Consider the following 26,545-nt stretch of genomic DNA (forward strand, 5'->3'; position numbering starts at 1 on the left):
TGGAATGTGGGTGGGGCTCCGTGGAGACCGAACTGGAGCACCAGGTACTGATATAGTCCGTCTGGTGTCGGAAACGCTGTCTTCTCCCGGGAGGAGTCTGTCAACGGTACCTGCCAATATCCTTTGGTCATGTACCGGGCCTTTCCCAATCGGTCGATTTGAGTTCACCCACCATTGGCATGGGGTAGGCGTAGAACAAGCTGATGTCATTCACACCCCGGAATTCATTACAGAAGCGCAGGCTACCGTCCGTTTTGGGCACCAACACGATGGGGCTGCCCCATGCACTGTGGGACTCTTCAACTACCCCCATCCTCAGAATAGCCTCCACTTCTTGTTTCACGGCCTTCCTTTGTGCCTCCGGAATCTGATATGGATGTTTTCGTACCGTTTCCTCGGGCCGGGGCTTCTCGTAGAACACCGCCATGTTCCGATCGATGAGCTCCCTGAGCGCTTGCTTCTGGACCGGGTTTAGGTCCTCATTGCTCGGGGCCACCACTGGTATCGTTGGCTTCCTGGGTCACGACCATAACACGGCCAAGGCTGTCCTCTCGTGCCACTTCTTCAATAGGTTCACGTGGTAAATCTGGTTTCCGTCTCCCTAGCTGCCGTACGCGGTAATTGACAGGTGCCAGCTTCTGTCACCTCGTATGGCCCGTCCCATGTTGCCAGGAACTTACTTTCGGCCGTGGGGATTAAGACCAACACCCTTCTCCCACCTGGAATTCTCGGGGCTGGGTTCCCCGATTTGTAGGCTTGGGCGTGTTGGGCCTTCTCCATAGGTTCCCTTACCACTGGCCATATGGCTGTCATCCGCTCCCTCATCGTCTCCACATGCCCTACCACGCTGCATAAGGGGGTTGGTTGGGCTTCCCACACCTCCTTGGTGAGGTCCAGTAGGCGTTCGAAAGGGGAATATCCAGTGGAGGGCTGGGGTACTTCTCGGATTGAGAACATTAGGTGGGGTAGTATCTGGTCCCAGTTCTTTCCGCCCTGCTCGATGACCTTCCGCAGCATTTGTTTGAGCGTTTTTATTGAACTGCTCGACAAGCCCATCCGTCTGCGGGTGAAAGACAGAGGTGTGTGCTCTCCTGCAGATCCGGACATCTTTCATTAGGCGGGACATAAACTCAGTACCTTGGTCTGTCAGGATCTCGTTCGGGATGCCCACCCAGCAAAAGAGGTGGAACAGCTCCTGGGCGATTCCCTTGCTATACTGCTGCCCGTAGGGGAATAGCCCCGGGATACCTGGTGGCATAATCTACTATCACCAGGATGCACCGGTGTCCTTGTGCTGTTTTTACCAAGGGTCCCACTATGTCCATGGCGATACATTCAAAGGGCACCCCGATGATCGGTAGGTGGACCAGTGGGTTTCAGATGTGTGCTTTTGGGGCAATGAGTTGACACTGCGACAGTAGTCTTCCACAGCCCTCTTCATCCCGGGCCAGTGTAACCGGGCGGCGATCCCTTCCCGGGTCTTCTCCATTCCCAGGTTCGCCCCAAACAGGTGGGTGTGGGGCAGCTGAAGAACAGTTCCCATGTACCGTCGGGGCAGCAACAAAAACCCCTCGAAGTTCCCCCTGTTAGTGCGACACCTGATACAAAAGGTTATTCTTGATTTGGAAATGGGTGTATCGCCAGTCACTCACCCCCAGAAGTAGCTGTCCATCCACTGCTATCCCTTGGGCTGCGGCGGCTTTCAAGTTCAGATCCGAAGTGTCCCCTCAGTTGGCCCCCAGCGGGTGTCTCGACTGGCCCCTCGGAATCGAGGAGCGGGAGGTTGAACTCCTTCTGACTCCGGACCCGTAGATACAGGTTGGTCAACTGATTGCTTCTGGGCCGTACAGGCGATGGGTCGTCCCTGCTCTCTTCTTAGGCTTGCTCGTATCTTTTTCTTCAGCTCGTGCCCCCATAGGGCTTTGAACAGCGGACATTCCTGTCCAACTAGGAGAGGTACCGGCAACTCTGGTACTGCACCCACCATCATCTGGAAGCAAGCTCCCTTGTGGCATCATGATGTTAGTCCATACGGTTGGATGAGTCTCCATTGACGAGTCTCCCCTTGGTGGCTGACCTGTTGTACATCAGTGTATAGACATGGAAGGTACAGTGGGGCAAAAAAGTATTTAGTCAGCCACCAATTGTGCAAGTTCTCCCACTTAAAAAGATGAGAGGTAATTTGTAATTTTCATCATAGGTACACTTCAACTATGACAGACCAAATAAGGGAAAAAAAATATGAATTTATTAGCAAATTTATGGTGGAAAATAAGTATATGAATAGAGAAGGTGTAGAGCAGTAGGTTTGGGTGGTTTCCTGATTGTATTATTTATTTATATGTTTTAATACCGTCCTCTCATCCTGGGATATACGATATGACCGGCATAATACAAAATGCAAAAAATACCATTGGGCATCTGTTACCAGAATGCTAACGAAATTAACACAACTAATAGTGCAATTCCATGTAGGCTGCTATCTAAATGTGCTAATGAGTGAAAACAAAAATAATCAAATTGCAAAGACAGGCAATACAGCTCATAAAGTTATACATAAGCTCAGCTATAAAAGAAACGTCCCTTTTTCAGGACCCTGTCTTTCAAAGAGTTCATACAAATCCAAATAACTTAAGATCTTCATTGTAAAGGGTTTAAACACAGTTTCCTATGCTTGTTCAATAAACAATTAATGAACATGCACCTGTGGAACGGTCAATAAGATTCTAGCAGCTTAGACGGTAGGCATTTAAGGTCACAGTTATAAAAACTTAGGACACTAAAGAGTCCTTTCTACTGACTGAAAGACACCAAAAGAAAGATTCCCAGGATCTCTGCTCATCTTTGTGAATGTGCCTTAGGCATGCTGCAAGGAGTCATGAGGACTGCAGATGTGGCCAATTAATAAATTGCAATATCCGTACTGTGAGATGCCTAAGACCGCGCTACAGGGAGACAGGATGGACAGCTGATCGTCCTCGCAGTGGCAGACCATGTGTAACATCACCTGCACAGGATCGGTACATCCGAACATCACACCTGTGGGACAGGTACAGGATGGCAACAACAACTGCCCGAGTTACACCAGGAATGCACAATCCCACCATCAGTGCTCAGACTGTCTGCAATAGGCTGAGAGAGGCTGGACTAAGGGCTTGTGTAGACCTGTTGTAATTCAGGTCCACACCAGACATCACCGGCTACAACGTCGCATATGGGCACAAACCCATCGTCGCTGGACCAGACAGGATTGGCAAAAAGTGCTCTTCACAGTCAACGTGGTTTTGTCTCACCAGGGGTGATGGTCGGCTTGACGTTTATCGTCAAAGGAATGAGCGTTACACCGAAGCTTGTACTCTGGAGTGGGATCGAGGTGGAGGGTCAGTCTTGGTCTGGGCGGTGTGTCACGGCATAATCGGACTGAGCTTGCTGTCATTGCAATCTCAATGCTGTGCGTTAGAGGGAAGACATTCTCCTCCATGTGGTACCCTTCCTGCAGGCTCATCCTGACATGGCCATACTGCTTGTTCTGTGCATGATTTCCTGCAAGACAGGAATGTCAGTGTTCTGCCATGGCCAGCAAAAAGCCCGGATCTCAATCCCATTGAGCACGCCTGGGACCTGTTGGATCAGCGGGTGAGGGATAGGGCCATTCCTCCCCAGAAATGTCAGAGAACTTGGTGGAAGAGTGGGGTTACATCTCACAGCAAGAACTGGCAAATCTGATGTCATATGTCAATCTGATGTCAGTCAGATACTGACTTTTGATTTTGACACCCCCCTTTGTTCAAAGACACATGATTAAATTTGTTAGTCACATGTCTGTGGAACTTGTTCAGTTTGTCTGAATCTTATGTTCAGATAACTATTTACACGTTTGCTGAAAATGAACGCCGTTGCCAATGAGAATACTTTTTTGTTTGTTGCTGAAGCTACCGAATGTAATTTGTGATGAGTTTGGACATTTTACATGAAAGTGAACCAGATACATTGTGCAAATGAACAACATTTGTCTGAAGGAAGGAAGAACAGTACTGGCTCTGAAACAGCATGTTAAGGTTATAGGCTGTGTTGAGTCTTGAGTGTTTTTAGGGCAAGGGGCCTGCCTGCTCTGCTTGGAGAAGATAGGAGAGGAGCAGACGGGCCGAGGAGAGAAAGGAAATCATGATGGCAGCGGTACAGAACTCATCCTAGGGGCTTTGACTTCTCAAACACGGCAGAAAGCTTCCAAATATGGTTCCCCGTCACCTTATCAATAAATTAACTTACTTACTTTCAGCTAGGGGGCACTTTTGTAAAAAAAATAATACTAAAAAAACATGTAAATTGTGTGAATTTTTACCTCTCTTTCTCCCCAATTTTCGTGGTATCCAATTGTTTTTAGTAGCTACTATCTTGTCTCATCGCTACAACTCCCGTACTGGCTCGGGAGAGACAAAGGTTGAAGGTCATGCGACCTCCGATACAAAACCCAACCAAGCCGTACTGCTTCTTAACACAGCGCACATCCAACCCAGAAGCCAGCCACACCAATGTGTCGGAGGAAACTCCGTGCACCTGGCAACCTTGGTTAGCGCGCACTGCGCCCAGCCCGCCACAGGGGTCGCTGGTGCGCGATAAGATAAGAACATCCCTACCAGCCAAGCCCTCCCTGATGCGGACGACGCTAGGCTAATTGTGCGTCGCCCCACTGACCTCCTGGTCGCGGCCGGTTACGACAGAGCCTGGGCGCGAACCCGGAGTCTCTGATGGCACAGCATAACCACTGTGCCACCCGGGAGACCTCGGGGGCACAATTTTTAATGTTTGAAAAAATAACATTCCCAATGTAAACGGCCTATTTCTCAGGCCCATATGCTAGAATATGCATATAATTGACAGATTGGGATAGCAAACACTCTAAAGTTTCCAAAACGGTCTAAATATTGTTTGTGAGTATAACAGAACTGATATTGCAAGCAAAACCTGAGGAAAATCAAACCAGGAAGTGGCTTCTATTTTGTAAGCTCCATGTTCCATAGCCTGCCTTCGCTCTATTTAAAGGGATATCAACCAGATTCTTTTTCCTATCGCTTCCTCAAGGTGTCAACAGTCTTTAGACATAGTTTCAGGCTTTTATTTTGAAAAATAAGCAAGAAAGATAACATTGCGTCGGTGAATAGCTGGTTATTCGCATGAGTTTTGCTTGCGATCATCAAAGGTAAGCGATTTAATTTATTGCTTTTCTGATTTTCGTGACCATGCTCCTTTGATGCTAGGTGTTCATAATGTTTTGTCTAGTGATCGATACATTTACACAAACGCTTGGATTGCTTTCTATGTAAAGCATATTTTCAAAATCTGAGACGACAGGTGGATTAACAAAATGCTAAACTGTGTTTTGTTATATTGCACTTGTGATTTCATGAATATAAATATTTTTTGTAATATTTGAATGTGGCGCTATGCAATTCAGCGGTTGTTGATGACAATTATGGGTGGGTAGCGTCAAGAAGTTAAACTCTTAGACTATCGATACCGACAGAATAAGAACAAGTCTTTGATAGTAATTACTAGTGAACGCAGGACTCTACAGAGGGTGTTGCGCCCAACGCATCACCGGGGACAAACAACCTGCCCTCCAGGACACCTACAGCACCTGGATGTCACAGGAAGGCAAGAAGATCGGCAAGGACATCAACCACTCGAGCAACGGCTTGTTCACCCTGCTGTCACCCAGAATGTGAGTTCAGGACATGTGCATCAAAGCTGGGACTAAGAAGCTGTTTTAGTCTATCAAGGCCAACATACTGTTAAAAAGCCATCCCTAGCTGGCTTCCACGAGGTTACTCAACACTGCACCCTAGAGGCTGCTGCCATATGTATATAGACATGGAATCGCTGGTCACTTTAATGTTTACATAATTAAAATGATTTCATATGTATATACTGTATTCTACTGTATTTTGGTCAATACCACTCCGAAATTTTTTTATTTCATTCTTTTAGATTTGTATTCTGTTGTAAATTGTTAGATCCACTGTTGGCGCTAGGAACACAAGCATTTTCCTACACCCGCAATAACATCTCCTAAATATGTTATGTGACAATAATATTTGATTTGAATGCCAACTGCAAGCCTAATCGCCCAACATCAGTTCCGTCCTGACAGAATGGTACCGGAGGAGATGGCTGCCATTTTACGGGCTCCTAACCAATTGTGCCACTTTGTGTTATTTCACATTGTTTGCATTGAGGAGTACACCACATCAGTCACCTTCAACAATAAGTGCATCGATGGCGTTGTCCCCACAGTCACCGTACGTACATACCTTGACCAGAAGCCATGGATAACAGGCAACATCTGCACTGAGCTAAAGGGTAGAGCTGCCGCTTTGAAAGAGTGGGGCTCTAGCCCGGATGCTTATTAGAAATTCCGCTATGCCCTCAGACAAACATCAAACAGGCAAAGTGTAAATACAGGACAAAAATGCAATCCTACTACAATGGCTCCGACGCTTGTCGGATGTGGCAGGGCTTGCAAACTATTACGGACAACAATGGGAACAATGGGCACTGTGTGTTAATACAATATTTTTAGATTGATGTCCTGGCCTACCTCTTTCAGATAATCCATTCAATGCAGTATAAGCCACATATTTAGCTAATTAAAGATGGGATATGCATAAAAATCAAACATTGCCTCTTGCGTAATATGCCCATACCTGTGCTCCACTGGCATCTTCCCTTAAAAAAACACTCCTTGGCTTTTAGAGTCCCATGCATGAAAAGTTAGACTAGCATCTCTGGACATTTAAAAAAAAACATTTCTTAGACTATTTGAAGAGGTACCCAAGCTCTTGTTGGTGGAATTTTAAATATAGCAGCCAATAGAAATCACGGGCAGTTTGAAAGAAGAGCGAACTCGCACTGGCAGTAGGCTACAGCAGTTAATTTCACACCCATAACCATTCAATCTTCGTGAAGAGAAGTGAAAGCCTTCTGCATCTAATTCTAGTACTATAATATGGATGTCAATAGAATGATTAAGGACAAACTTGATATAATTTAACCGTTGAAAGCGAGGAAGGAATGAAGCAACGAGAGCGAAAGAGCCAAATAGGCTTATAACATTAGGGAAATATATCAGCCTACCAATTATACAAATAGGCCGTATACTTCAACATGTCAATGTAATTCACAAGCCTATACTTGTAACTTTGTAGGCTGCATGTGCTGCATCAGAATCCCATGTTCTCTCCCTGCTTTATCATGGTTTCAACGCTGTAATTCCAGCCCATATAATTCAATACAGTATTACAGTTCATGTGCAGTAGCCTATATCATATATGTTTGGTCTGATGAAACCAAATTTGAGAGATTTGTTTCCAACTGATGTGTCTTTGTGATGCAGAGTAGGTGAATGGATGATCTCCACATATGTGGTTCCCTCTGTGAAGCATGGAGGAAGAAGTGTGGGGGTGCTTTGGTTTGTGATGAGTTGGACTGCAGAGTGAAGGAAAACAATCCAACAAGTGCTCAGCATATGTGGGAACTCCTTCAATAAGGTTGGAAAAGCATTCCTCTTGAAGCTGGTTGAGAGACTGCAAAGTGTGTGAAAAGCTGTCATTAAGACAAAGGGTGGCTACTTTGAAGAATCTCAAATATAAAATATTTTTAGATTTATTTAACTTTTTTTTTAGTTACTACATGATTCCATATGTTAAAAAATAAAGAAACCCTTGAATGAGTAGTGTCTAAACGTTTGACACTGAATCTAGAACAGGATTATCTATTTTGTTGTCTGAATGGAATTGAAGGGGAGTGCTTGCGCGTGCACTTATTTTAAAGCAACGATATTCGAGTGAGGCTGTGTTCAAAAATAAAGTGACTGCTCAAGCCAGATGGAGATGGGTAAATTAGACACGCATTCAGTCTTTATATTATAGACTATGCTGTAGCAAATGTAGGCCTAACTATGACAAGTAAAAAAGTTACCATGATATGATAGATCTACATGCACTGTGAACTGCGCTCCAATTTGAGATGGGCTGTCTGTTCCCACCCTGAACTTTGATGGTTCATCATGCAGAGGCCGCAGAGAAGCCATATTTAAACATTTCATATCATTTCACGCCATGCTGTTCTTATATCCTGAACAAAAATATAAACGCAACATAAGTGTTGGTTTCATGAGCTGAAATAAGAGCTCAAAAGGTTCCATATGCAGAAAAAGGATTTCTCATTCTTTGCAAATTTCTTTACATCCCTGTTAGTGAGCGTTTCTCCTTTGTCAAGATAATCCATCCACCTGACAAGTGAGACATATATCAAGAAGCTTTATTTGACAGCAGGATCATTGCACAGGGGACAATAAAGGCCACTCTAAAATGTGCAGTTTTGTTACACAACACAATGCCACAGATGTTTAAAGTTTTGAGGGAGCGTGCAGTTGGCATGCTGATTGCAGGAATGTCCACCACAGCTCTTACCAGAGAATTTAATGGTAATTTATTTTCCATAAGCCGCGTCCAACGTCTTTATTAGAGAATGTGTCAGTACTTCCAACCGGCCTCACAATTGCAGACCATGTGTAACCACGCCAGCCCAGGGACCTCCACATCCGGCTTCTTCACCTGCGGGATTGTCTGAGACCAGTCACCCGGGCAGCTTATGAAACTGAGGAGTATTTCTGCTTGTAATAAAGCCCTTTTGGGGGGTCATGTGACATCCATAGATAAGGGTCTAATTAATTTATTTAAATTGATTTCCTTATATGAACTGTAACTCAGTAAAGTTGTTGCATTTATTTTTGCTCGGTATGACTAATTATTTACGGGTTTCTCGCAGTTATTTATCCTGGGAAAAGGGACTGGTTTTGGCCGGTAAAATCTCAGTATCTGGGTTTTTGCCATTCAACCTTAGTGTACACACACAAACTGTTGGTTTAACAGGCTGTAAGTCTGTGCAGGTTGGAGTCTCCTCATCCTCAGTGCTCGCTCTCAACTTCTGATTTAACTGCAGATAGAGAGCGAGACAATCACGTTAACAGTACGATGGTTGTAATTTACAATGACCAGTTTGTGTACTAGAATGTTCTAGAATGACCTGGTTGTGCTCTGGTCTTACCTGGTTAACCCAAAAGAGGGTGTTATTCCATGGATCCCCTCCCCATCTGCTCTGCCTCCGCTGCCCTCTTCACCTTGCCAACAGTCTCCATGGCAGCCAGTGACATCAGTGTGTCAATCAGGACCAAGTGGACCTTCTCTAGACCAATCAGACCGAGTGAAGCAGACCGTGAGCCAATCATGAGAGAGCAAAGGATCAATAATAGGAGTAATGTTAGGGTTATAAGAATGCGCGTGCACACTAACGCACAGTCTTGGTGGGCGTGTGGCCTTCCTCTGATGGCCACATCTTGGTCCCTGGGCTCGGCCCCTCTTGGTAAGGAGCTGCAGCATGGTGGAGTTGGTGTGGTTCCTGAGTTAATTAAGCAATTAACATCCCATCATGTTTTTGGCCATGTAAAAATGCCCATTTGCCCATTTAGTTTGGCTACCGTGTCTAGAAGAGATCTTGTGACTTTGAAAGAGGGGTCTTGAAAGGAGCATAGGGGCTTTAAAGTGGTGTGTTAGTCACCAGATCAACCCAATTGAACACATGCGAGATTCTGGAGCGTTTTCCACCACCATCAACAAAACACCAAATTATGGAATTTCTCATTGAATAATGGTGTCACATCCCTCCAATAGAGTTCCAGACACTCTTAGAATCTATGCCAAGGCACATTGAAGCTGTTCTGGTGGCCCAACAACCTTTTCAGACACTATGTTGGGTTTGCCTTTATTTTGGCAGTTACCTGTATTGCCCTGTGTTATGCCATGTTGACAGATGCTTGGCTGAGAAGACCATAGATAGTTTAGTGTAGATACTTATTCTTAGGGATGGCCTGTGATGAGGTCACTTTTACCACTTTTTATACCACCTGTTTAAACTGCAGGCGCTGACTGACTATATAGATATACCGTAAGTACAAGTACACACAGCCTGGATTTTAAGATCTTGTGCAAACTGGTCTCTGATGGAAGCTATTTCATGTCTGGATCAGGTTCCTCTGATATGTATTGTATGTATGGTCTTTGCGCTTCTACCTGTACTACGCTGTTAACAGCGTGAGCAACATCCACAGTAATCTGACTACAGTGACATGCTGCAGTAATGAGGGACCTGTAGGTTTGTGTGGTCCGTTGCCTCTCTTACGTAATCATGGAAGACTGAGTTAGTTGGATTGGTTCATCAGGGTGAATATATAAAAAATTAACAAGTGAAGGTCCTTAAATTCACATTTTCCTTTCCTCATTCACTCTCCATCTCTACTCCAATGTTGTCCTCCCCCTCTCCACTAGAAGTCTCCCTTTACTAGTAGGCCTCTACTGACCGTTTCTCGTTCTCTCCCTATGTGTGTAGACGTGCCAGCGCCGGAGCAGCCGGAGCTGTTCCTGAAGAAGCTGCAACAGTGCTGTACTGTTTTTGACTTCATGGACACGCTGTCTGACCTAAAGATGAAAGAGTACAAGCGCTCCACGCTCAACGAACTGGTGGACTATGTCACCGTCAGCAGGGGCTACCTGACAGAACAGGCCTACCCGGAGGTTGTCAAAATGGTGAGGCCACAACACATTGTGCCTTAAAGTAAACTGACTCCTAGCCACGCTGCAATCTTAGTTTGTAAAATACTGGAGGGTTTCTGGTTTTTACAGACTCCTCAGCTTCAGAGTAGTCTGTAAGAACACTAGGACCCATCTCCTAGTTTACCATTTATTTAGAAACGGGATGTAATCGGATATGATGGTTGCTAGCCTAGTATTCTGGGAGTAAATAATACGGAATAGATGCCAGTTCAACATCAAATATATACAAAGGATCACTACACTGAAGAAAAATAAACGCAACATGCAAAAATTTCAAAGATTTTACTGAGTTACAGTTCATAAGGAAATCAGTCAGTTGACTCTTATAAGGGAAGATGGCGCCGACAGAGAGGGTCACCTCGCTTCTAGTCCTTAGGAAACTATGCAGTATTTAGTTTATGTATTTCTTAAATTGTTAGCCCAGATAATCTTTAGTGTTATTACATACAGCCGGGAAGAACTATTGGATATCAGAGCGACGTCAATTTACCAGGAATACAACTTTCCCAAAATGTATATCTTGTTCAAACCACCCAAGGCATTCTAACTGATTCCAGAGGCTGACCCAAAACAACGTCGCCGCAGAAGAGGTAGACGGAGCGTCTTTCTGGTCAGACTTCGGAGGCGCACGTACCACCCACAGCTTCCAAGTATATTACTCGCTAATGTCCAGTCTCTAGATTACAAGGTAGATGAAATTAGGGCAAGGGTTGCTTTCCAGAAAGACATCCGGGATTGTAACATACTCTGTAACATACTTTCTGAGGACATGCTGTCGGGAGTCTGTACAGCCACCGGGATGATTAACGACTATTGATGTGATTGTAACATACAGGAACTCAAGTCATTTTGTTCACCTGACCAAGAATTCCTTACGCTCAAATGCCGACCGCATTATCTCCCAAGACAATTCTCGTCGGTTATTGTCACAGACGTGTATGTCCCCCTCAAGCCGATACCACGACGGCCCTCAAGGAACTACACACAAACTGGAAACTATGTACCCTGAGGTTTCATTTATTGTAGTTGGGGATTTTAACAAAGAAAATTTGAGATCATATTGATTGTAGTACCCAGGCTGGCAAAACACGATCAATGCTACTCTAACTTCTGTGATGCATACAAGGCCCTCCCCCCGCCCTCCGTTCAGCAAATCTGACCACAACTCCATTTTGCTTCTCCCCTCCTATAGGCAGAAACTCAAATAGGATGCACACCTGTGACCAGGACCATTCAACGCTGGTCTGACCAATCAGAATCCACGCTTCAAGAATGTTTTGATCAAGTGGACTGGGATATGTTCCCGGGTAGCCTCCGAGAATAATAGATTTATACGCTGATTCTGTGAGTGAGTTTAAGGAAGTGCATCAGATGTTGTACCCACTGTGACTATTAAAATCTACCCTAACCAGAAACATTGGACAGATGGTGGCATTGGTAAACCACCGCATTTAACCATGGAAAGATGACCAGGGCCTCCCAGGTGGCGCAGTGGTTAAGGGCGCTGTACTGCAGCGCCAGCTGTGCCATCAGAGACTCTGGGTTCGCGCCCAGGCTCTGTCGTAACCGGCCGCGACCGGGAGGTCCGTGGGGCGACGCACAATTGGCCTAGCGTTGTCCGGGTTAGGGAGGGCTTGGCTGGTAGGGATGTCTTTGTCTCATCGCGCACCACCGACTCCTGTGGCGGGCCGGGCGCAGTGCACGCTAACCAAGGTTGCCAGGTGCACTGTGTTTCCTCCGACACATTGGTGCGGCTGGCTTCCGGGTTGGATTCGCGCTGTGTTAAGAAGCAGTGCGGCGTGGTTGGGTTGTGTATCGGAGGACGCATGACTTTAAACCTTCGTCTCTCCCGAGCCCATACGGGAGTTGTAAGATAGTAGCTACTAAAAACAATTGGATACCACGAAATTGGGGAGAAAAAGGGGTAAAAATTTAAATAGAAAAAATTTAAAAGAAAGACCACCAGGAATATGGCCGAATACAAACAATGTGGTTATTCATTCCGCAAGGCAATCAAACAAGTGAAATGTCAGTATAGGGACAATGTGGAGTCGCAATTCAATGGCTCAGACACGTATACGGCAGGGTATACAGACAATCAAAGACTACAAAAAGAAAATCAGTCACGTCACGGACACTGCCATGCTTCCAGACAAACTAAACAACTTTGCCCGCTTTGAGGATAACACCATGCCACCGAAGTGGTCCGCTACCAAGGACGGTGGGCTCTCCTCCTTCGTGGCGGACGTGAATAAGACATTTTAAGTATGTTAACCCTAACAAGGCTGACTGCCCAGACGGCATCCCTAGCCGTGTCCTCAGAGCATGCGCAGACCAGCTGGCTGGTGTGTTTATGGACATTCAATCTCTCCCTATCCCAGTCTGCTGTCCCCACATGCTTCAAGATGAACAATGGTGGCCATGTACCCAAGAAGGCAAAGGTAACTGAACTGAATGACTTGCCCCGTAGCACTAACTTCTGTTATCACAAATTGCTTTGAGAGACTAGTCAAGGATCATTTCAACTCCACCTTACCTGCCACCCTAGACCCACTAATCCAATAGGCCGTCCTATCCCATCTGGACAAGAGCAATACCTATGTAGGAATGCTGTTCATTGACGACAGCTCACACCTTACCTGCCACCCTAGACCTACTGCAATTTGCATACCGCCGCAATAGGTCCACAGACGATGCAATCGCCATCACACTGCACACTTCCCTATCCCATCTGGACAAGAGGAATACCTATGTAAGAATGCTGTTCATTGAGTACAGCTCAGCATTCAACACCATAGTACCCTCCATGCTCATTAAGGTGGAGGCCCTGGGTCTCAACCCCGCCCTGTGCGATTCGGTCCTGGACTTCATGACTGGCCGCCCCCAGGTGGTGAAGGTAGGAAACAACATCTCCACTTCGCTGACCCTCAACACTGAGGCCCCACAACGGTGTGTGCTAAGCCCTTTTCTGTACTCCCTGTTCACCCATGACTGCGGGGCCATGCACAACTCCAACTCAATTATCAAGTTTGCAGACACAGTAGTAGGCTTGATAATAGAATTTGTTTAAATTAATGATTAGAATATTCCACCCTGAAACCATATAATTGTACGAAATTGATTATAGTCAGTAAAATTGTAATTAATGATGTGTGTAGTTTTAGTCAGAATTAGGGTAAAACAATATCTGTACAATATATTGTTTATAGTATCTTAATCAGACTGTCTGAGCAAAATTCGGTGCCGACCTTGGCTAGGGGCCACAGATTTGGGAGAGGGCAGGGAGTACTTCTCACGGCCTCCCTAATCTTGGGGATGACAGGAAGTATTGTGGAATTGTATTGTAGAAGTATTGTGGAAGTATGTGCGCCGCTATAAAATGGATGTCTTTGTATTGTGGACTTCAGAACGTTCTCGTGAATAAATTGTACTGACCTTTTGCATAAGCTGAGTCTTTGACTAATTATTATTAAACCCATGGTTTTACAGACCTCGGGGATTGGTCAAAGCTATTGATTAATAGTTATTATCATTGGGATTGAACATTCTCGTGACAAGGCTTCATCACCAACAACGACAAGACAGACTGTAGGGAGGAGGTGAGGTCACTCGGAGTGTGGTGTCAGGAAAACAACCTCACTCAACGTCAACAAAACAAAGGTTGTGGACTTCAGGAAACAGCAGAGGGAGCACCCCCCTATCCACATTGAAGGGACAGCAGTGGAAAGTTAAGTTCCTCAGCGTACACATCACGGACAAACTGAAATAGTCCACCCACACATACAGTGTGGTGAAGGCGCAACAGCGCCTCTTCAACCTCAGGAGGCTGAAGAAATGTCTTGACACCCAAAAACCCTCACTAACTTTTACAGATGCACAATTGAGAGCTTCCTGTATGGCAACTGCATCGCCCACTATCGTATTGCTCTCCAGAGGGTGGTGTGGTCTGCACAAGGCATCACCGGGGGCAAACTACCTGCCCTCCAGGACACCTATAGCACCTGATGTCAGATGAAGGGCATAAAGATCATCAAGGACAACAACCACCTGAGCCACTGCCTGTTCACCCCGCTATCATCCAGAAGGCGAGGTCAGTACAGGTGCATCAAAGAGACTGAGAAACAGCTTCTATCTGAAGGCCATCAGACTGTTAAACAGCCATCACTAACACAGAGAGGCTGCTTCCTACATAGACTTGAAATGATTAGCCACTCTAACAAATGGATCACTAGTCACTTCATTAATGCCACTTTAATTATGTTTATGTATCTTGCATTACTTATCCCACATTTATATACTGTATTTTATACCATCTATTGCGTCTTGCCTATGCTGCTCGGTCATTGCTCATCCATATTTTTATATGTACATATTCTTATTCCACCCTTTTACCTAGATGTGTGTGTATTAGGTAGTTGTGGAACTGTTAGATAACTTGTTGATATTGCTGCACTGTCGGAACTAGAAGTACAAGCATTTCGCTACATTCAAATAACATCTGCTAACCATGTGTATGTGACCAATAACTATTTAGATTTGATTTTTCATTATGCTCTAGTCTATGGATTTCACATCACTGGGAATACAGTGTTGGTCACGGATACCTTAAAAAAAAGAAGGCGAGGGTGGAGCAGAACTTGTCCGTATCTGGTGTGACGAGCATTTGCCTCGTTCAGTGCGACATCTCCTTCGCATAGTTGATCAGGCTGTTGATTTTGGCCTGTTGAATATTGTACCACTCCTCAATGGGTAGCATGTCTGGTGAGTTTGCAAGGCTCTAAAACAATTTTGGAGGCGGCTTATGTAGAGAATTTAACATTCCATCCTCTGGCAACAGTTCTGGTGGATATTCCTGCAGTCAGCATGCCAATTGGAGCCTTTAACTTGACACATCTGTGACATTGTATTTTGTGATAAAACTGCACATTTTAGTGACCTTTTATTGCTCCCAGCACAAGGTGCACCTGTGTAATGATCGTGGTGTTTAATCGGATGGAATATCTTGGCAAAGGAGAAATGCTCACTAACAGGGATGTAAACAAATTTGTGCACAAGATTTTTGAGAAATAAGTTTTGCATATGGAACATTTCCGGGATATTTTATTTGAGCAAAAGTAATTTGGGACCAACACTTGGCTAACATGTCAAACCATGTAAAACTCTATAGAAAGTTGACACCAAATGCGTAGGTATAAAGGAGAGAGGATAAACTTGGTCAATAACACATCCATTGAAGGGAGATGTACTTCAGAGGACTATAAACTTAATTTAAAAACTTATCAAAACAATTCAATCAGGTAACCACCTTGATTGGAATCAGGTGAGCCTACTTAAGGTGTGGGGGAAGGAAGTCCCGATCTTCAGGAAGTGGGAGTGACGGATGGTAGGTGGGGAATTTTCTATTTGTATTCAATTTCATTTAGCTAGTTGACAAGAACAATGCTCATTGGTCAACATTTTGGTTTCACATCCGTATTGAAGTGCCTGAGTTGGCTATAAAACTGTTATATTACTCTGTGTCAATTGCCTTAGTTTCCAGTGAAATCAGTGGATTTTGAAATCTTTTGATTTACCCCTTTACCCTGTCTTCCAGGTGTCTTACAACATATTCCGGACCCTTCCGCCCACGGACAGTAGTGAGTTTGACCCAGAGGAGGATGAACCCACACTCGAGGCCTCATGGCCGCACTTACAGGTAACAGCATAGGCTAGAATTGATGTATAAGTTTTTGTGAGTATTCGTTCTGTCTTCAATTGGAGACAGAGTTCCCCCCCCCCCCCTCCATGAGAACCTTCCTGGTGTCATAGCTATTTTTGATATAATGTTCATTTGTATGTGGACATTTGAGCTGGTGTTGAGCGTGTACTGTTTCTCGGTCCCTGATTTAGTAAGATTTTATTACGGGTCTATTGTCAGGTGCTCATTCTCTCACCACCGTTTCTTTGGAACTGCTGCTCTGCCTCCTTAACCCCTCTGGCGCAGACGTGCCGCTAGCCAACCACCTCGACAACATCCGGTGAAATTGCAGAGGGCCAAATTCAAAATACAGAAATAGTCATAATAAACATTCATAAAAATTCAAGTGTTATACAACAGCTTAAAGATGAATTTCTTGTTAATCATTTACATTTACATTTAAGTCATTTAGCAGACGCTCTTATCCAGAGCGACTTACAAATTGGTGCATTCACCTTATGACATCCAGTGGAACAGTCACTTTACAATAGTGCATCTAAATCTTAAAGGGGAGGGGGGGGTGAGAAGGATTACTTTATCCTATCCTAGATATTCCTTAAAGAGGTGGGGTTTCAGGTGTCTCCGGAAGGTGGTGATTGACTCCGCTGTCCTGGCGTCGTGAGGGAGTTTGTTCCACCATTGGGGGGCCAGAGCAGCGAACAGTTTTGACTGGGCTGAGCGGGAACTGTACTTCCTCAGTGGTAGGGAGGCGAGCAGGCCAGAGGTGGATGAACGCAGTGCCCTTGTTTGGGTGTAGGGCCTGATCAGAGACTGGAGGTACTGAGGTGCCGTTCCCCTCACAGCTCCGTAGGCAAGCACCATGGTCTTGTAGCGGATGCGAGCTTCAACTGGAAGCCAGTGGAGAGAGCGGAGGAGCGGGGTGACGTGAGAGAACTTGGGAAGGTTGAACACCAGACGGGCTGCGGCGTTCTAGATGAGTTGTCGGGGTTTAATGGCACAGGCAGGGAGCCCAGCCAACAGCGAGTTGCAGTAATCCAGACGGGAGATGACAAGTGCCTGGATTAGGACCTACGCCGCTTCCTGTGTGAGGCAGGGTCGTACTCTGCGGATGTTGTAGAGCATGAACATACAGGAACGGGCCACCGCCTTGATGTTAGTTGAGAACTACAGGGTGTTGTCCAGGATCACGCCAAGGTTCTTAGTGCTCCGAGAGGAGGACACAATGGAGTTGTCAACCGTGATGGCGAGATCATGGAACGGGCAGTCCTTCCCCGGGAGGAAGAGCAGCTCCGTCTTGCCGAGGTTCAGTTTGAAGTGTTGATCCGTCATCCGCACTGATATGTCTGCCAGACATGCAGAGATGCGATTCGCCACCTGGTCATCAGAAGGGGGAAAGGAGAAGATTAATTGTGTGTTGTCTGCATAGCAATGATAGGAGAGACCATGTGAGGTTATGACAGAGCCAAGTGACTTGGTGTATAGCGAGAATAGGAGAGGGCCTAGAACAGAGCCCTGGGGGACACCAGTGGTGAGAGCGCTTTGTCAGATTTCAAAAAGGCTTTACGGCAAAAGCATACCATGCGATTATCTGAGGACAGCACCCTGCTTACAAAAGCATACAAACATTTTCTAACCAAGTAAAGGAGTCACAAAAGTCAGAAATGGTGATAAAATGAATCACTTACCTTTTGAAGAGCTTAATCTGGTTGCAGTCACAAGAGTCCCAGCTACACAAATGTTTTGTTCGATAAAGTCCCTCTTTTATATCCCAAAAACTCAGTTTTGTGGGCACGTTTTGTTCAGTAATCCACTGGCTCAAAGGCTGTCAAAGCATGCAGACGAATACATCCTAATAGTAATGGTAAAGTTTGACGAAACATGTCAAACGATGTTGATAATTAATCCTCATGTTGTCAATTGTCTAAATAATCAATAATATTTCAACCGGACAATAGTGTATTCAATAGAAAGGAAAAACAACAAAGGGCGCGCACATGGTCACGCGCGCAAACCAGTACTGCATGCTTCCTCAGTCCACTGACAGAAAGGACTCATTCTTCTTAATTTTTCAGAAAACAAGCCTGAAACAATGTCTAAAGACTGACATCTAGTGGAAGCCATAGGAACTGCAATCTGGGTCCTAACCCAGATAGATACTCAATAGAGTATCAATAGATACTCAATAGGCATTCAATTGAAAACCACCCACATAAAAAAAAATCCACTTCCTGGATGGATTTTCCTCAGGTTTTCGCCTACCATGTCAGTTCTGTTATAGTCACAGACATTATTTTAACAGTTTTGGAAACTTTAGTGTTTCTATCCAAATCTACCAATTATATGCATATCCTAGCTTCTGGGCCTGAGTAACAGGCAGTTTACTTTGTGCATGCTTGTCATCCAGACGTCAAAATACTGCCCCCAAGCCATAAGACATTTTAAGAAATAGATGCTTATCTCAAGTAAATTCTTCCTGGTAAAAGTTTTTTATTTTCTTTATTACATTTCCAAAGCAACAGCCATGTTCATTTGACCACATTTTGAGATTAACCCGCCTAGTCATAAGCCCCTCCCCATGGCCTTCTTGTAACCATGGTTACCACTTAAGGTACTAGTGACCCTACCCATGATTTGCCTCTGACCTTTGACCTCCTCTGCTCCATAGCCTTACCTTTGTTTTATGAATCTCCATCCCTTAACATCTCCATCTCGCTCTTTCTTTCACTGTATCATAGCTGGTGTATGAGTTCTTCATACGATTCTTGGAGAGTCAAGAATTCCAGCCCAGCATTGCCAAAAAGTACATAGACCAGAAATTTGTTCTACAGGTGAGTGAGACTGTTACATTGAGGCTGCACTTTAAAAAAATGTAGACTAGTGTTGTACAAGTTTGAGGAGTTTGTAGTTGTTTCATCTTTTTCTTTTTGTTCTTTCTCCCTGGCTCTCTGTAGCTCTTGGAGCTATTTGACAGTGAGGATCCTCGGGAGAGAGACTACCTGAAAACAGTCTTACACAGAATCTATGGGAAATTCCTGGGGCTGAGGGCTTTTATACGAAAACAGATCAATAATATTTTTCTACGGTAAGACGGCGCTCTTCATTCTCCTCTACTCAGACCGTTTTGGTACTTTCACTGATGTTTCAGTAACGTTTATCCACTCTCTCTTCTCTCGTAAAGTTTTGTTTATGAGACTGAGCACTTTAACGGGGTTGCTGAGTTACTGGAGATCTTGGGAAGGTATGTGACCCTGGATTAATTTATAGTTAGTTCTGATGCCTTTGTTCTCAGGTGCTGTCTTAACCCTTTACACTTGTGGGAATTGGACTATATGGATAGGGATAAATTGAAGTGTTTCTTACAAAATAAATATGAAAGGAATATGCCTAAGCATGGTAGCAATTGAAAAGGAACAGTTTGGATATTATGGGAAACGTATTAGACCAAAGTTGAGGACGTAACAGGTTCACCTGACACAAGACTGAATCCAAACATTACACTGTGTATTTTACATTTACTGTACTTTTTGTCGATAACGAAATCTGGAAATACTCTGGATACATTCACTAACATTATAAGAATAGGTGGATACATTCACTAACATTATAAGAATAGGTGCAACATAAGACAAATAAATGACAAGGGTTTGAGTGAGAGGACTAACTGGTGACTCAGTGGTCACACAACTCTCAAATGTGCACAGTTCCTAAGTAATTTCAATGCACTTTTATGACTCAGTATTCAATTAAGGTGATTTTTTAAATTTATTTTGCTCTCCTATAGTGGTTCTTCCTTTAAAATTTACGAGTTTATGCCGTGACCCTTTGTGGTAGACTGTGGCATTCTGTCATTGCACCACACTATCACAAGGGGGAGCTAAAACTCTGCTCTATCAGAAGTCTAAACTGTGGCAATTAATGGAGGCGTTTTCCATCTGAGAGTCTCTCCTCTGGCACTAGAGACCTGCATCAGGCAACAATAACAAAAACTATCTTTGGTCCTGGAGCTGAGAGAGAACTTTGGTAAATAATATGGGGGTATTTCACTTGACATTTGGACTAACGATTTTCCGAAAATAGGCGTGGTGAGCTTTTGGTTTCTCTCCCGCTAAAAACAGAAATCATTCTAAGTAACAAACTGACTTTATTTACAAATTATTAAGAATGTCTCACCCCATGTTAAAGAATGGCCTTTTACCCTTTACGTGTTCACTTTTGGTTATTTGAAACAATCATCTCCAAAATATTGTTATTTATTTTAAACAAACCATTTATTAACCCTGCATTATAATTATATAAAAGCCCCTTAGATATTCTCACAGATTAGATTTTTATTTAGACTCCTTCATTCCTCCAAATGTTATTATTGGCGGAGAGTCACGTCGTTGGCGGAGAGTCGGGCAGCATTGGCGGAGTTGGAGAGGGCGAAGAAAAAGATGGAGTCACAATCCATGCCAGGCAAACATGCAGATTATTTCTACTACATTTTAGTTGCAACAACTTTGATCGGGTTTAAATCAGGAGACCTACATGTAGAAATGAAAAAAAATATTTGTAGATATACTGTAGGCCTACCGTAGGCGACATGAGTCTCACTAGTGTTGAGTAATGTGCTGTTAAGTGTTGTAGGTCTTATTTTTAATTAACCTTTATTTTACTACTTAACGGTCTACTTACTCTGCTGGTGTCTTGACGCAGTTTATGCCTTCATTTGCAATGCAAACCATATTGAACTACTTTGGGAATAAATGGATGGGAGAAAAAGTGGAGAACTTCTCTGTCGGCCCTTGAAGGCCTTTTGAAAACAATTAATGAACATGCACCTGTGGAACGGTCATTAAGACACTAACAGCTTACAGACGGTAGGCAATTAAGGTCACAGTTATGAGAACTTTGGACAATAAAGAGGCCTTTCTACTGACTTTGAAAAACACCAAAGGAAAGATGCCCAGGGTCCCTGCTCATCTGCGTGAATGTGCCTTAGGCATGCTACAAGGAGGCATGAGGACTGCAGATGTGGCCAGGGCAATAATTTGCAATGTCCGTACTGTCAAAATCAAATCAAATTTTATTTGTCACATACACATGGTTAGCAGATGTTAATGCGAGTGTAGCGAAATGCTTGTGCTTCTAGTTCCGACAATGCAGTGATAACCAACAAGTAATCTAACTAACAATTCCAAAACTACTGTCTTATACACAGTGTAAGGGGATAAGGAACATGTACATAAGGATATATGAATGAGTGATGGTACAGAGCAGCATACAGTAGATGGTATCGAGTACAGTATATACATATGAGATGAGTGTGTAGACAAAGTAAACAAAGTGGCATAGTTAAAGTGGCTAGTGATACATGTGTTACATAAGGATGCAGTCGATGATGTAGAGTACAGTATATACATATGCATATGAGATGAATAATGTAGGGTAAGTAACATTATATAAGGTAGCATTGTTTAAAGTGGCTAGTGATATATTTACATCATTTCCCATCAATTCCCATTATTAAAATGGCTGGAGTTGGGTCAGTGTCAATGACAGTGTGTTGGCAGCAGCCACTCAATGTTAGTGGTGGCTGTTTAACAGTCTGATGGCCTTGAGATAGAAGCTGTTTTTCAGTCTCTCGGTCCCAGCTTTGATGCACCTGTACTGACCTCGCCTTCTGGATGATAGCGGGGTGAACGGGCAGTGGTTCGGGTGGTTGATGTCCTTGATGATCTTTATGGCCTTCCTGTAACAACGGGTGGTGTAGGTGTCCTGGAGGGCAGGTAGTTTGCCCCCGGTGATGCGTTGTGCAGTCCTCACTACCCTCTGGAGAGCCTTACGGTTGAGGGCGGAGCAGTTGCCGTACCAGGCGGTGATACAGCCCGCCAGGATGCTCTCGATTGTGCATCTGTAGAAGTTTGTGAGTGCTTTTGGTGACAAGCCGAATTTCTTCAGCCTCCTGAGGTTGAATAGGCGCTGCTGCGCCTTCTTCACGACGCTGTCAGTGTGAGTGGACCAATTCAGTTTGTCTGTGATGTGTATGCCGAGGAACTTAAAACTAGCTACCCTCTCCACTACTGTTCCATCGATGTGGATAGGGGGTGTTCCCTCTGCTGTTTCCTGAAGTCCACAATCATCTCCTTAGTTTTGTTGACGTTGAGTGTGAGGTTATTTTCCTGACACCACACTCCAAGGGCCCTCACCTCCTCCCTGTAGGCCGTCTCGTCGTTGTTGGTAATCAAGCCTACCACTGTTGTGTCGTCCGCAAACTTGATGATTGAGTTGGAGGCGTGCGTGGCCACGCAGTCGTGGGTGAACAGGGAGTACAGGAGAGGGCTCAGAACGCACCCTTGCGGGGCCCCGTGTTGAGGATCAGCGGGGAGGAGATGTTGTTGCCTACCCTCACCACCTGGGGGCGGCCCGTCAGGAAGTCCAGTACCCAGTTGCACAGGGCGGGGTCGAGACCCAGGGTCTCGAGCTTGATGACGAGCTTGGAGGGTACTATGGTGTTGAATGCCGAGCTGTAGTCGATGAACAGCATTCTCACATAGGTATTCCTCTTGTCCAGGTGGGTTAGGGCAGTGTGCAGTGTGGTTGAGATTGCATCGTCTGTGGACCTATTTGGGCGGTAAGCAAATTGGAGTGGGTCTAGGGTGTCAGGTAGGGTGGAGGTGATATGGTCCTTGACTAGTCTCTCAAAGCACTTCATGATGACGGAAGTGAGTGCTACGGGGCGGTAGTCGTTTAGCTCAGTTACCTTAGCTTTCTTGGGAACAGGAACAATGGTGGCCCTCTTGAAGCATGTGGGAACAGCAGACTGGTATAGGGATTGATTGAATATGTCCGTAAACACACCGGCCAGCTGGTCTGCGCATGCTCTGAGGGCGCGGCTGGGGATGCCGTCTGGGCCTGCAGCCTTGCGAGGGTTAACACGTTTAAATGTGAGACGCCTAAGACTGTGATACAGGGAGACAGGACGGACGGCAGACCACGTGTAACAACACCTGTACAGGATCGGTACATCCGAACATCTCACCTGCGGGACAGGCACAGGATGGCAACAACTGCCCGAGTTACACCAGGAAAGCACAATCCCTCCATCAGTGCTCAGACTGACCGCAATAGGCTGAGAGAGGCTGGACTGAGGGCTTGTAGGCCTGTTGTAAGGCAGGTCCTCACCAGACATCACCGACAAACAACGTTACCTATGGGCACATACACTAATACATGTATTTTTTTAAATAAAAAAATGCACTTTTCCCACGTTGAATAGTAGTCGCTGTCCATGGTTCTGAAACACATCAGTGCGCTGTTAAATTAGTGCCTTTTCCTAGACTATATTGCTATGTGCACAATAGCAAAGTTAACCAGCTTATTGGTGTAGTGGAGCCCTTGCCTTATTGTCTATGAAAAGTGAGGAGGAAGGAAACCCCAACTTAATTAGGTCTATAATCAATAGACAAACTGTTAAATGTTGCTGGCTTTATAAATAATATGCAGTGCCTACGGAAACTATTCAGACCCCTCCACATTTTGTTACTTTACAGCCTTATTCTAAAATGGATTAAATACATTTCCCTCTCAGCAATCTACACACAATACCCTATAATGACAAAGTGAAAACAGGATTTTAGAAATGTTTACAATTGTGTTAAAAATATTTACATAATTATTCAGACCATTATTCAGACCCTTTGCTGTGAGACTCAATTGAGCTCAGGTGGATCCTGTTTCCATTGATCATCCTTGAGATGTTTCTACAACTTGAGGGGAGTCCACCTGTGGTAAATTTAATTGTTTGGGCATGATTTGGAAAGGCACACACCTGTCTATATAATGTCCCACAGTTGACAGTGCATGTCAGAGTAAAGACCAAGCCATGAGGTTGAAGGAATTGTCCATAGAGCTCCAGGATGGGGAAGGGTACCAAAAATGTCTGCAACAAAGTAGAAATAAAAATAATGGGGGGCAAAGGAGCGAAATAAATAAATACAGTAGGGGAAGAGGTAGTTGTTTGAGCTAAATTATAGATGGGCTATGTACAGGTGCAGTAATCTGTGAGCTGCTCTGACAGCTGGTTCTTAAAGCTAGTGAGGGAGATAAGTGTTTCCAGTTTCACAGATTTTTGTAGTTCGTTCCAGTCATTGGCAGCAGAGAACTGGAAGGAGAGGGTCCAAAGGAAGAATTGGTTTTGGGGGTAAACACACTGAACTCTATCAGAGAAGTACTTGGTGAACCAGGCGAGGCAATCATTTGAGAAACCAAGGCTATCGAGTCTGCCGATGAGGATGTGATGATTGACAAAGTCGAAAGCTTTGACCAGGTCAATGAGTACGGCTGCACAGTATTGTCTCTTATCGACGGCGGTTAAGATATTGTGGGATGAGTGGGATGTCCGCAGCTGCTTTCCAATCTGTGGGAATCTCAGACGACACGAGAGGTTGAACAGGCTAGTAATAGGGGTTGCAACTATTTCGGCAGATCATTTTAGAGAGAAAGGGTCCAGATTGTCTAGCCTGGCTGATTTGTAGGGGTCCAGATTTTGCAGCTCTTTCAGAACATCAGCTGACTGGATTTGGGAGGAGGAGAAATGGGGAAGGCTTTGGCGAGTTGCTGTGGGGTGTACAGTGCAGTTGACCGGGGTAGGGGTAGCCAGGTAAAGCATGGCCAGCCGTGCGACAGAGTTTCCTATCCTCAGTGCAGTGGGCAGCTGGGAGGAGGTGTTCTTATTCTCCATGGGCTTTACAGTGTCCCAGAACTTTTTTTTAGTTTTTGTTGCAGGAAGCAAATTTCTGCTTGAGAAAGAAAAGCCAAGGCTAGCTATCTGCCTGTCTATATTTGTTTCTAACTTTCCTGAAAAGTTGCATATCACGGGGGCTGTTCGATGCTAATGCAGAATGCCAAAGGATGTTTTTGTGTTTGTAAAGAGCAGTCAGGTCTGGAGAGAACCAATGGCTATATGTGTTCCTGGTTCTACATTTCTTGAATGGGGCATGCTTATTTAAGATGGTGAGGAAGGCATTTAAAAAAAAACTAGGCATCCTCTACTGACGGGATGAGGTAAATATCCTTTCAGGATACCCAGGCCAGGTCGATTAGGAAGGCCTGCTCGCTGAAGTGTTTCAGGGACTTTTTTTTTCAACAGCAGGGACTGAGAGACTAGTCAGGATTGAGGCAAAGATGAACGGAGTAAAGTTCAGCGAGAGCCTTGATGAAAACATGCTCCAGAGCGCTCAGGACCTCAGACTGGGGTGAAGGTTCACCTTACAACAAGACAACGACCGTAAGCATACAACCAAGGCAACGCAGGAGTGGCTTCGGGACAAGTCTCTAAATGTCCTTGAGTGGACCAGCCAAACTTGAACCTGATTTAAACATGTCTGGAGAGACCTGAAAATAGCTTTGCTGCAGCGCTCCCCATCCAACATGCACCAGAGCTTGAGAGGATCTGCAGAGAAGAATGGGAGAAACTACCCAAATACAGGTGTGTCGAGCTTGTAGCGTCATACCCAAGGAGACTCATGGCTGTAATCGCTGCCAAAGGTATTTCAACAAAGTATTGAGTAAAGGGTCTGAATACTTATGTAAATATGATATTTCCGTTTAACATTTTTGATAAATTAGCAAACATTTCTAAAAACCTGTTTTTGTTTTGTCATTATGGGTTGTTGTGTGTAGACTGGGCAGAGGGCAGAAACTCTCATTTTATTTGTCACGTGCTGAATACAACAGGTGAAGAACTTAGTGAAATACTTACAAGCCCTTAACCAACAATGCAGTTTTAAGAAAAATAATAAAGTCCAAAATAATTAAAGCGCAGCAGTAAATAAAAATCGCAAGGCTATATAAAGGGGGTACCGGTACAGTGTCAATGTGCGGGGGCACCGGTTAGTCGAAGTAATATGGGGGCACCGGTTAGTTGAGGTAATATGTACATGTAGGTAGAGCTATTAAAGTGACTATGCATAGATAATAAGAGGGAGTAGTAGCAGCAGCGTTGAAGAGGGGGAGGCAATGCAAATATTCTGGGTAACCATTTGATTTAGATGTTCAGGAGTCTTATGGCTTGGAGGTGGAAGCTGTTTAGAAGCCTCTTGGACCTAGACTTGGTGCTCTGGTACCGCTTGCCATGCGGTAGCAGAGAGAACAGTCTATGACTAGGGTGGCTGGAGTCTTTGACAATTTTTAGGGC

The 26,545-nt window shown here is 44.7% G+C and overlaps 1 protein-coding gene across 6 annotated transcripts in view; it reads left to right on the forward strand.

Moving 5' to 3' along the window:
- Nucleotides 1-26,545, forward strand: part of LOC124046529 (serine/threonine-protein phosphatase 2A 56 kDa regulatory subunit epsilon isoform-like) — a 72,217-nt gene that overhangs the window by 36,490 nt on the left and 9,182 nt on the right. For all 6 annotated transcript variants that reach the window (XM_046366986.1, XM_046366984.1, XM_046366982.1 and 3 more), the window contains 5 exons: nt 10,447-10,643; nt 16,264-16,365; nt 19,104-19,196; nt 19,320-19,450; nt 19,547-19,606. In XM_046366986.1, coding sequence (XP_046222942.1) covers nt 10,447-10,643; nt 16,264-16,365; nt 19,104-19,196; nt 19,320-19,450; nt 19,547-19,606 — 583 coding nt within the window. The remainder of the gene's footprint in view (nt 1-10,446; nt 10,644-16,263; nt 16,366-19,103; nt 19,197-19,319; nt 19,451-19,546; nt 19,607-26,545) is intronic.

This window comes from Oncorhynchus gorbuscha, linkage group LG10 (genome assembly GCF_021184085.1).
Source record: "Oncorhynchus gorbuscha isolate QuinsamMale2020 ecotype Even-year linkage group LG10, OgorEven_v1.0, whole genome shotgun sequence".
NCBI lineage: Eukaryota > Metazoa > Chordata > Actinopteri > Salmoniformes > Salmonidae > Oncorhynchus > Oncorhynchus gorbuscha.